The sequence below is a fragment of the Aythya fuligula genome, chromosome 2 (assembly GCF_009819795.1).
Source record: "Aythya fuligula isolate bAytFul2 chromosome 2, bAytFul2.pri, whole genome shotgun sequence".
NCBI classification, from domain to species: Eukaryota; Metazoa; Chordata; class Aves; order Anseriformes; family Anatidae; genus Aythya; species Aythya fuligula.
The window spans coordinates 69631813-69644182 of record NC_045560.1 but is presented as its reverse complement, the minus strand read 5'-3'; the positions used below and the strand labels follow the sequence as shown (position 1 = coordinate 69644182).

Genomic DNA, 12370 nt, shown 5'->3' with positions numbered 1-12370 from the left:
TTTTCTGGATGAATACTGGGGACCATGTTGGGAGGGTTTCCTCGCTTTGTTTGCCTGGTTTCCAGCAGAGGCAGATCTATCTCGTGCAGCTGTATCTCGTGCCAGGCCACTCCTGGGGGCAGGCGCTTGGCTGCGCTGTGCTGGCTGTTTACGTGCTTCCGTCATCAAACCTACGTACCCATTGGGAGAGCTCTCAAACTGAGGGATTGTAGTCTTACTTTGCTAAAACGTCTTCCAGCAAAACTTAACCCCTTTCTCTCTCTCTCCATCTCCATCACCTAGTGCTAGAGGGTGCTGCTGAAGAAGAGGCTGAAGAGCCTGACGCTACTAAACCTACTACACTAACTGAGGAGACCAGCAATCAAGAAGAGAGCCTCAGTCAATCAGGGGATAAAAATGAAGGTAACTGGTTTGACTAGCTCTGAGTAACTCTCTAATTTAGGACATTGATTAAAGCTTGTAGAAATATTTCTTACCCAATCCATAACCCTTATCTGTGTGAAGGGTGTAATACACATTGAGCAGAGGCACTGGTGCATACATTTCTCTCCCCATCCCTAACCTTTATCTATGTGAAGAGTATATGCTGAGCAGAAGCATGGGCACATAAATTCTCAACTACCACTGCAGGCTTCCAAACTAAAATTTTCTTGGCTCCAAGTAACTTGGCACCACATTACTTAGCCTCAAAAAACACCTGTTTATAATGCTCAAGCTTATCTTTCAAAGACAGTATTATGCAGAGATCAAATGTTCACAAACATTTTCCTCCTTGTTCACCCTCACATCCTCTTGTGTTAGAGTGACTCTCACAACACACATTAAGATCCTGTGCTGTCCACCTGAGATGACAGAGCAGTAGACTCACAGGGTGTTTCTGTTCAGCTGGGAGACTCCTTTTCAGGGAAAGGAGCATTTAGGTTGAAAACATTCTGCTTTTCAAACTCCAAAAGAGGAGAGTGGAGGGCCTTACCTATATGCTTGATGCACTAAATAGAGAACATGATGGAGAAGTCTGAATCTGAACAGCTTTGCCTGCAAGGCAACATTAGTCGTGGATGTAATACATACTCCATGGACTGATAGGAGTTGGTAGACCAAAAAGAAAACAACTCTACATTGATGACAGCTGTGGCAGTAAAGAGGCATTTTAGGGGATTTGGGGTTGGATTTTTGCTAATTTAGTTTACTCATATGCAGAGCTGGCTTAAGCTATGCTAGGCTGAGAACCCAGTATCCTTTGCTGTGTTACTAATGCCTTAATTGTGCAGTTCTGCTCAAAACACATGCTTGTTTGGATGACTCTGTTTGCCGGCATGTGCATTCATCAGTACTGCTCTAATAGTTCATTGTGATCACTAGGTACCACAAATAATACCATTTTATAGCAAGAGAATTTAAGGTAAATCGCTCCATATGTGCCATACTCAATTAAGGTTGAAAATCAAGATAACATGGATGTTCTGTGAGAAGAAATGCACACCTTAACCTACACATTCCAGTATAAGAAACTTTTACAAGAAAACCTCCAATTATTATGGGCCATTGTATATGGTCCATGAAGATCAAACAGTGTGGTGCAAGGTACAGGCAGCTGAAAATACTGTGAGGATTTGTTTTCTTTCAGATGACCTAGCAACTCCTGTGTGTGTTTTTGTTTTTAATTCCAGAGAAGCAGCTGGAAACCTTAAACAGTTACAAGGTATCACCAAGTTCACCAAACAGTTTGGACGGAGCGGACTTGTCCTCCATTGACGCCATGATGTCAGCAGTAATGAATGTGGGGAAGATAGCTGAAAATGGCGGGAACTCTCAAAATGTTAAATCCCCCTCCAAGTCTCCTGCACCAAATCGGATTGGCAGGAGGAATCAGGTATGTAAGCCCAAGTGCAGTGGACGAAGGGAATTCAGACAGCTGCATGGGAAGTGATAAAATGTAATTATGTTTTGTTGATGGTTTTGTCTGTTTTTCTTTCAGTGGGTATGCTTTGCCTCTGCCATTGCTCCTATATGGATGTTTTCTTGTGTCCCTCCATAACTTAACTTCAGAAAACTGGGGGTGGAAGGGGTCCACTTGCTTGGATTCACATGTAAAACATTGGAGCACACGCTCCCATATCATACAGTGGGCAGGCTGATCTGCCAGATGACAACAGCAGAGGCAAAGCCAAAATTGCCACATTTTCCCTGCCACATCTGTTATCCAGGCTCTTGCATTTGTGAGATTTGTTGGGAGACCAGTTTGTTCCATTAACCTAGGAGAAAAGAAGTAGCAGGAACTGAACTTGCTCAGAGAAGGAGCAGGGTGGTCTGGCAGGGGGCTGTGGGGCTTGGCTCAGCTGTTGTGGGGGTGGCTTCATGAGGTGTGTGATTGCTCCAGGGGAAGACCCAAGTGACTGAAGGTTAAAGGTGGTGCTGGAATGAAAGGTCCATCGGGGTGCTCAGTTCACACAATTGTACTGTAAGGAGCCCTTACTTCATTGTTAATGAAAGTATGAAGAGCTATTGCAGAATGCTTTGTATAAATCTTAGGGAGCAAATATATGTAGTTTTTATCTTTTTTTTTTCAATTTACCAGTTGATGGCATCAGTTGATTGCAATAGTGGTCTAGAAAAGTGAAAGGAGACTGTTAAAGCTGTGATTATTGATACCCATGTTCCTGTCCTGCTGTGTCAAGCCCTGCACATGCAGGTGCTACAGAACAGCAAGAAATACCCCAAATCCCTTTGCCCATTTGACTTCAAAGCTTATGGCAAAGCACAGAGAATTTGTAAATAAATCAAGATATAACAGGGACCAGAAAGGCTGAGAAGCATGACTCATGTGATGTTCCTATAGTAGTTTATTAATAGCTTGCAGAGTAGCTGCCCAGTTGACAGACTTATGACTTGTCTTGAATTTTTTTGCTTAAAAGGAGTTAAAAGCTGTTAACAGTAAATGAACGTGGGAATTCTTAAATAAAGAGCCTGGGCAGTGTACTGGCAACTGTATTTGTGGGGTCGTACTGTCTAGCACCTGGCTTTGAGGTTTATTTGCAGTGTTGCCAGTTAAGGGCTGCCATGGTTCCTTGATTTCATCATGTGAAGTAAGGCACTGGAGTTCAGACGAGTCTCAGTGGCGGTGCTATTACACAGCTGTCTGCTGGTACACCATGTGGTTTGGCTTCAGGGAAGTTTATTAGCGTTGGTGACCTTTATTCCACCTGATATTTCGATGGGCATCGAATCAAAGGAAGCTCGAGAGTAAATGTGACAGGATTAAGAGGGATTCTTACAGTGTAAAAATAAATAAATACATTGAAAACATAGTAAATAGCCTATTTGTTTTTAGGCTGAAAGATTGTTACTGCCAGAGGGGCAAATGGCTACATTACTGAGAAAATAAAAGTGTGATGTGAAATATTAAGTGGATATCAATCTGGTTAGCAACATCTAATACAGTGAATTTCCATTTTCAGAGTAGCAGAATGAAAGCACTGAATTGTTTCAGTGTGTAACAGCACACAGATCTCCGATTCTGATCAGAATGTGCCCCTTAGTACAATTGCAAGGATAATAACAGTCAGCTAGTTTTCTGGGTCTGACTGCTGTTTCCCATGAGTTGGCAGTGAAACATTTTGCCCTGAACCTTTGTCCCAAGTCTATGGTTCTCTTTATAATGCTGACTTTATCTTGGCTCTAGGCTACCCATAGTCTAACAAACGTGTTCTCACATCAACCTGCATCCATTTGAGCTTCTCATTTGCTTTGCTCTTGAAGAAAAGACAAGATGTGACAAAGGTCTTTCTTGAGCTGGAGAAAACCCTAATGCACAAATCTCGAAGCATTTGCCATCAGCTGAATGCAGAGCAGTCCTGCCAGGTTGACTAACTTGAGAGTAGCTAACAAATTAGCTGCTAATTTAATCTTTTAGTTCAGGAAGTGTGTTTTCACCAGCCTGGCTCCAGTGAAGTAGGCAAGTGCCATGTTTTACACTTGTGAGCCAGGGGGGGATGCTTTTACAGTAGGGATGCTAATGTTTTTTTGGTCTGGATTGAGTCAGTCAACAGCAGTCCAGTTGTAGCTACCCTTGATTTGCTTGAGCTGTGTTACGGTATGCAGCATGTACCCTGTGTGACCACTGGAGAAAGTTTGGGTTTTAGTTAATAATAAACCCCAGATTCAATAGTAATCAGCTCTGGCAGAGCTGTAGTGTGTTTCTGATCTTTGCTTCAAGGTGAACCATTAATTACTCTATCTTCTGTTAATTTGCTGATGCAAAGAGCAGGCAGTCTAGAAAGCAGCCTCTGAAACAATTAATTGCATCATGTAGAACTGTATCGCACATTTAGAAGGGGGGCAAAATAAAGTAGTAGGTTGATAATTTCACAGAAACACCCTGGGGATTAAACACCATCTAAACTGTCAGCACAGCTGCAGGGATTTTCCTCGCAGCACAGTGTGTTTGTTCTCTGTCCTGAGCCAACTTTAACAGGGTTGCAGTATAATTGGAGCCGAACGTTACTCCACAGACTGGTTGCATATAGTGAAATTAAAGTTGTATAAGTAGGATGGAATGCATGTGTGTGAATTATATGTTTGTATATAAAAATGTGTGTGTGGGCCACTGGGATAATGCGTTTTAATTTTCTTGGTGTGTTCAGACTTCATAAATGCAGCCTTTCTTGCTTGCTTTCTAATGTTTTTTGAGTAACAGTGCAGTAGGCTTTGGCCCGTGTGCATGGCCTACAGTGATTAACTTCAGGATGGAGAGCCCTGAAAAACATTTGGAAAAATATCTGCAAGAGAAACAATACGGGGGAATGGGAGAGCGTAACTGATGTGATCCTGATACTTCTAGAAGTGAGGTCTGAAGTTTTGTTTACTTGAGGCAAAATGAGAAAGTAGCTCTTCATTCATCACTGAAGTTAACAGAAAAGTATCATGGAGCCTACGTTTGAAAAAATGTTAGATTTTAGATTTTAGCAGATTCTGTAGATTTTAGTTAGATTTCTCTATAGAATTTTTTCCCCAAAATGATGTGGAAAGCTTTATTAAGTCGAGACTTAAAAAAAAACAAAACTTGATCATTGTGTCAGCATCTTTCCTCACCAAATGCCCGAGGATTTGTCACAGGGGCTTGAGTCAGTCATTCTCAGTGTTCCCCACAAATGCCCATGTCTGACAATCCAGAAACAGTCCTTTCTCAACTGGTGACTTTTGGGACAGCGATAGGGAATAAGAGTTGTTTGGAGGGAGAGGAAATGGATAGACAGTCACTTCAACCCCCTCTCATTTCTGACTGAAAAGCTGCTTATGTTTTTTGTTTGTTTGGTTGGTTTTTGTTTGTTTGTTTTGTTTTGTTTTGACTAATGATACCTACAGTGGCCAGCAAAGAGATTCATTAGAATGCTTTCCTTTAGCATAAATATTGTCGTTTCCCGTCGGTCACACAGAGATGGTTTTTGGTACTCTCATAACCAGAAGCTGAGATAACAGGCGGTGGATCTCTCTAGCTGGTAAAGATGTGCATTATTCTACAGAAAACGAAGATTTAACTCAGTGCCAGACCTTCTTGCTTTGAGTCATACAGGCTTGAGTGCAGAAGCCTCATCTGGGCTTGTTAGCGAGATGGTGAAAATGCCCATATGTTACTCAGTAGTCATCCTTGCGGACAATTCAGGCAAATCCCTTTGGTTCCTGTGAGAGTGCCATTTCATCCTTGGCTGAAAGAGTGGCGGTTTTGCTCAGTGTCTCAAGGGCATACTTAAATCAGGCTGAGCTCTCCGGGTCGGCTGCACTGTTTGTACTCGTGGTTTGACCATGGTTACTCCTGATTCTCACCTGGGTGGAGAACAGCCGGGTTCATAATGTGTTCTTTTTGAGTCACGTACACTCCTGCGTTGTCACCTCTTTCTCGCTATGATCTCATCAGATCTTGCAAGCTTAAGAAGGGTTGGGCCTGGCCGGTGTTGCCTGGATGGGATGCTTCCAGGAGAAACACAGGATGCTCAGGGAAATGGTGCTGGTGATTCAGTAAATGCCGCTCTTCCTTCTGAGTCAGACAAGGAGCAGAACGCACAGCTCTGAGAAAAGGGCACAGGGCTAGCGCCCTGCCACCAAGATGGGGTGGAAAACCCAAAATCCTGAAGACGTGTGCTTATTAAAGATCTTTTTGTAAGATTAGTGGTGTTTGCCCGCATAATCTGGCGGGTTTCCAGGCCGGGTAATTACTTTCTGCTCACCTAAATTCCTCCTGGCAGTTTGAGCTGGTCGCAATAATTGCCTTCACTTCCTGTCCTAAACTGCTACTGCTGAGTATCAGTGTGCTGTTAAAACAGCTGCTGTACTTCTGTGGTAGCTGAAATGGCCCCTATTTATAAATTCAGAAGTTTCTGAAACTTCCCTGAGGGATCTATCAGGATGATAAATGCACACAGACAAGTTGTTCTGTTAGCAGTAGCCTTTTGTACTTAGGATGGCTTCTATTTTTCCATCCCCAGCAGTAACAGCTTTCCAGTTCTTTTATATTGATACTCCTTCTGATTTTTTTTTTTTTGTTTTGTTTTGTTCACAGGAAACAAAAGAAGAGAAGTCTTCCTATACCTGTCCTCTGTGTGAAAAGATTTGCACTACACAGCACCAGCTAACTATGCACATTCGTCAGGTACACGAAGTACAAGCTTGATTCTTTATTAATTGTGCCTGGTTTGTCAGTATGCATTTGCAATGGTGAAAAACAATTCCGTGTACAAATCAGAAATGCTTCATTATAACTTTTTTTTTGCAATCGATTTGCTTTTATTTAAGCCCTCCCCTGCTATTTCTTTAAAACAACAACAACAACAACAACAACAACGGGGTAATTCTCCTCCCTTCCTCCCCTTCCTCTCCCCACCCCCCGAGTGGCTCAAACAAGGATGTGTGTCCTGTTCTGCATAGCTTAAGGTATCCTAAGGATCCGGAAAACCACTTCCATCATGAAGCATAAGTCCTGTTTTGTTATCCTGTTTGAATACAGTTCCCTTTACTGTTCATGCAAATTAAGAAGCAGGAAGACACAATTTTAAAATCATCTCAGCATTGAAGAACCTCTCTGTCCTTTACAGAGTGCAGCAATTTTGGGAGGCATAATTAAAAATACACTTTACAAATATATGGTGCTTTTTTTTTTTTCTGTCAGCTACAGACTGCCTCCTGCTCCTCTTGAAATATATATGTATTTTATGAGGAGCTTTGGCCTTTTCTGTCAGAAAGTTCTACTTTAGTTGTTAGGTTGTGGTTCACCATTATGACTCCACTAGATACTACTTCAGTTTTCCCTTCTGTACTGTAGCTGTTACTTAATTTTTTTCCTAATTAAGCTGTAGCTGTTACTTAATTTTTTTTTCCAACAACACCTGCTTTGTTGTTGTTGTTGTTGTTTTCTCTCTTTTTTTTTTTTTTTCTATGTGAAGAAAAAATCATTTATCTGAATGCAAGTAACAAAGAGTGGTACATATATCACAGGTAGTTAATAGCCATATTTTGCCCTATAATGCATTCATATGGCCATAGGAGCCTGCACGTGAATTCAGAAGCAGCTTCCTTCTGTTTTCTTACTACTCAGTTACTTCAAAATCAATATCCTTAAAGAGCATTTATTGTGAAGTGTCTTCTGCCATAAAGTTCATAATTACATCCTCTTTCTGTTTTCCCCCTTACCACTCACCCAACCCCAAACCACTGCATAACTTAAGGTATCCCAAGGTACCATTTGTCTGATGGGTTGTTGCTGGATCCCTTTCTGTACCCCTCTGTTGCACACCCAGGGGAAATGTGGTGGGCACTTCAGGCTGCACAAAGCAACTGCCTGTGCTGGTGCATGAAGGAGTTAAAGTGAAGGGTGAGGGTGGAGTTGAGGGGGGAGTGCTCAGGAAAAGAGAAGTTTATATGGGGCACACCTTGATATAAGGCATTGTGTTAAGTGGCTCTTCAAAGCTGCTTTTAAGATGTTTGTAAATGTCTCTGATACTTTACTGGCACTTTAGAAGGGGCATTCAATGAAAAAAAATCATTGCTTTCTCTAGCATAACACTGACACTGGAGGAACAGACCATTCCTGCAGCATCTGTGGAAAGTCTCTGAGCTCAGCGAGCTCCCTTGATCGCCACATGCTGGTGCACTCAGGTGAAAGGCCTTATAAATGTTCAGTATGTGGACAGTCCTTCACCACCAATGGAAACATGCACAGGTGAGTGCTGATTCTGACCCAGGAGTTTGGAAAGCATTACAAGATAGGGGGCTGGTTTTGTTTCTGTGGAAGGACTTTGAAGCAGATTAAAGATCCTTACTTGGGCAGAAAGTACGGACTCTGGTATCAAATGTGGAGTGACACACATGCACGCTCTACAGCTACAAGGATGCTTATGTTGTGGGAGGGCACCAGAATTGAGACAGGTCTCCTTGCTCTCTTCACATAGTACTGAGTTGTTGTGGATATCCAGAAGTATTGTGGGTTTTTTTGTTTGTTTGTTTTATTATTATTATTATTTTGACAAATGGGATGGATTTTTCTTGAAGGATAAAAATATATAGCTAAGCTGTAGAGGAGCTTCTGATTTCATAGCTTCAGTGTAGCAGATGCAAATGGTTGTACCAGGGCATCTTTGGTGTTGGAGGATGTGGGGAAGTGAGGTATCCAAGTGCCATCATGAAGATGTATCTTTAGTATAATTGCTCTTGGTTTTAGCTACACGCATCAGTACTTACTTGCACTGTAGACAACTTACTGCACTGTGGATCTGGAAAATTCTCTGTAACTGGAGTTGCCAAACATATTTCATATAGTTTCTTTAGTAAGAATAAAGCAATATGTACAGCTGTGAAGTGGGGAAACTGAATGTTAAACCACATGTATGTTCCTTCCCCCTCTCTCATCCCCCAATTCAGTATTCATTTATTTGCATGGGTGGAGCACCTCAGAGCTGATTAACAGTTTGTGAATTCCCACATAGCTTTAGTCCCCATATCAAAGAGTTTACAACCTACAAAGAAACTGTAAAACAGGTGGGGGAAAGGAACATAGCTTATAAGCAAAATGACAAGAGCAATGGTTACGGACTGGTTTTGTGTGGGAGGGAAGATACCTTGTTTCCTTGATTATTACCAATCATTTTCCAAGGAATATGCTTGGAAAGGGTGGAATGAAAGGTGTGATTTCAGTGACAATGGAAGAGATAACATACTCCTGCACAAAGAAAGCAGTACCTGCTTGCAGCTCTACCTTCTCTGTATCTTATTGAACAGTTTAAACAGTCACTTAAAAATGGAGGAGAAATGAGAGTGTGTGTGGTTTTGTAACTCTATTTGTTTAACCTGTACTTGATCAGAATTGGAGAGAAAAGCGTAAAATGGGAAGGGGAGGACATAAAGATGCTCGGAGGAGATAGTGGCCTTGGGCATTGAATAAATCACGTCTGACTCATCTGACCAGGAGGCAGTGATGTTGCGAGCCACATGTTCCCCAGACTGGGTCATTGCTCCATGTGCCATGAGGAAGGCAGGGCTGTTTCTGAGTTGCAGCTGATGCCACTGTTGGCATCAAGAGGGTGAAATCCAGCACCAGGAACCTTTTGTTGGACACCTTTGTGTCCTGTTCCTCAGCCCAGGCTGCTTGCTGAAGGATTGCATGTTCTGTGTAGTTTTTTGCTCCCTAGGCATCTCCTCATCGTCTCCCAGAAACTGGAAAGGGAGGCTTCCTGTGGCACTTTACTCCAGGCCTATCAGATGTTGACGTAATATCCTTTGCTTAGTGGAGTTTCCCTGTATAACAACCCTTATCATGCTTTAAGTAGTTCATCAGAGTTGCCAGGCTGACTGACTTGCCCAAAAGAAGTAACCATAGATTAGGACCTTCTAATGAGAAGATTGTTCATTTAAAATTTTTCCTCTTAATGAGATGCTACATGAAGTTTCCAGGATGGAGCACCGTGTTTACTGCCCACACTAAGAAGGACCTGAGTTCATGCAAGGAAAAGATTCCTGTTAAAAGTTCTTTCACAGCTGTCAGTTCCTGTCTGCTTTGTAAAATTCCTTCTTGTGTAGGCCGACGCTGCAGCAGCGTGGTGGGATATTGCAGAAAGCTCATTGATGCTGCGGCAAGTGGCCCCAGACCTGGGACAGGCAAGATCCTGAGCCTACCTACAGAGGGTAGTTTTGCAAAAGGAGGGTAATGGTTGGCAGGACAGCACCAAAATTTTTTATTTTTTTTTCAGCAAGTTAACCATTTCTTGATGCCGTAACAGACTATAAAAGTGAATCCTGATGCCAAGGTGGAAAATATGAATGTGCAAGTAGGCAGATGAAAATAAATACAAAGTGAAATTTTATTTGTTATCTGGTACTATGACACACTCACAAGGAAGATGCTCATTTTGCCCACCAGGTACTTCCTTCAGAAACAGGTATTTCTAGTCTAAGATGGTCTGAAAGAAATTCTTCTGTAGGCACCGCAGACCTAGCTAGCATCGGGTCCCATGGCCTGCCAGTGCTGTGGATGAATGCCTTTCGCATCCCATTCAAAACTGCTTCTGCCTCAGGATCCGGGGGCAAGGACCTGCTTGCCAGGTCCTGCCTTGTGTGCAATACCTGCAGGTCTTGCTTGTGGTGGTACCACGTCTGCTCTCCTGCGCCAGTTGGGTGATAACACCAGTGCATCTTTCTCTGCTTCTGCACGCAGTTCCTTGATTGTTCTCTGGCTTTGTGCTCGGGTGTCTAAGTAGTGACAGATAGGTGTCCAAACCAGCAAAGAACAAGGTTCCTAATGTGCCTCTGGTATCCAGGGTTGCAGTCCCCATGGAGCATCACACAAAATGTGGGGTCAGAGAGAGAAGCCGTGGGTTTAGCAGAAAGTTGTGGATGTTCTGCTAAAGAATCAGCATAGCTCGTGGAGGTCCTGAAGGAATCTTCCCATGTATTGCGGTATTTACACCAAATATGCTCAGTGCACAGGGCAGGACCAAGGGAGAATTTAGTCTGCTGGGATCTGAATTGGGGGGAGAAGGTGTATGCACATACTGCGTACGTTCTTCTCTTCTCTTTCTCCATCTGTGCCTTGTTCTGGCTCTTACTTAACTGCCTATGCTATTTTTTTGAATCAAGACTTTTTTTTTTTAAAGACCTTTTAGGATTAAAAGCCCAATGAAACAGTTTTGTCAAGGGCAATGCTGTACTGTAGGAGTGTTTATTACTGTTCCGATAGAGGATGAAATTTGTGATCCATTTTTTTACCTCCTAGCAGCCAGGTCATTAGACATTTGGTAGAGAAGAGGAGGGAGGGAGACAAGTTCCAGTTGGTTTTCAGGGTTAGAAAATGTGTTCTTACACTCTGAGGTGCCTATCATCTCCGTGGAAAGTAATTTTTCTCTTCCCTCCCTTTCTTAACGGAGAAAAAAAAAATAAAAATAATAAAAAAAAAAAACACCTCTAATTTGGTGTTTTTTTTGCACGACGGCAAAACTTGGTTGCAGTACCCAAACTTTTTGGCAAGTGGGAGCACAGTTTTCTGCCTGGCTCTCCTCCGGGTTAGTCTAGCTGTGCTGGGGTGTTGCTTGTACTCTTTACCTGTTAAATTGATGCTGCCCTTCCTGACTCCCACAATACAAGCAAACACTTCATTTGTAAATGAGTCAGAGCCTCTCACATAAGGTCCAGTTTCTTTTTGTTGTGCTCCTTGGCTCCTTGTCAACATGTCAAGTTGAATGGGCACAGCAAACGGAGGGGTGGAGAAGGAAGGCTCCCTTGTGCAGCACCATTCAGAAAAAGAGGTTAAAACCTGCTTCCTTTTCTGACCAGGGTGACTCTTGGCCAGGATTTTCAACAAAGAACTGTGAGCCCAGGGCATCCCCGAAAACTCGCCTGAAGCTGCCAGACTGCTCAGGAGTGGCCCCAGCCTCCTGTGGGGACAGTCACGGTTGGAGAGAGCAGAGGTCTCTGGAGATTGCTCAGTGTCTAGAGTGAAGAGCTAATTTTCTTGTTCTTCTGAATGTGCTGTCAACCTAATTGCCTCTTTATCAGTGCCCAGGCTCCTGTTAGAAGGGGGTTGTTGCAGTCTGGTGTGATAACTGGGAAACCTGTCCGTGCCTGGGATCCCTATCAGGAACATGGATTGCTCAGGAGGAGGAGAGCTGGAGAGGGTGCTGCCTTTTTCTTTTCGAGCAGTTCCAGAAGGAGCAAGCCTTGTAGTATAAGGGACCGGGACCGATGTGGGGTTTGAGGAGCTTGTATTGTTGCGGTTTGTAGGAATTCAGAGGAAGGGGTTAGATCATTGTAGTTTTGAGTTCAAAATTCCTGCAGCTGGAATGGAACTGTGATGATCAGTACGTAAGGAAAATGTACGTAACTCAGTACG

General features: G+C 42.9%; 1 protein-coding gene across 1 annotated transcript in view; it reads left to right on the top strand.

The window, feature by feature from the left end:
* The first annotated feature begins 286 nt into the window (after positions 1 to 286).
* Positions 287 to 12370, top strand: part of RREB1 (ras responsive element binding protein 1) — a 66577-nt gene continuing 54493 nt past the window's right edge. Inside the window, exons 1-4 of the mRNA XM_032182690.1 lie at positions 287 to 402; positions 1671 to 1873; positions 6557 to 6646; positions 8049 to 8212. Coding sequence (XP_032038581.1) covers positions 1760 to 1873; positions 6557 to 6646; positions 8049 to 8212 — 368 coding nt within the window. The 5' untranslated portion in view covers positions 287 to 402; positions 1671 to 1759. The remainder of the gene's footprint in view (positions 403 to 1670; positions 1874 to 6556; positions 6647 to 8048; positions 8213 to 12370) is intronic.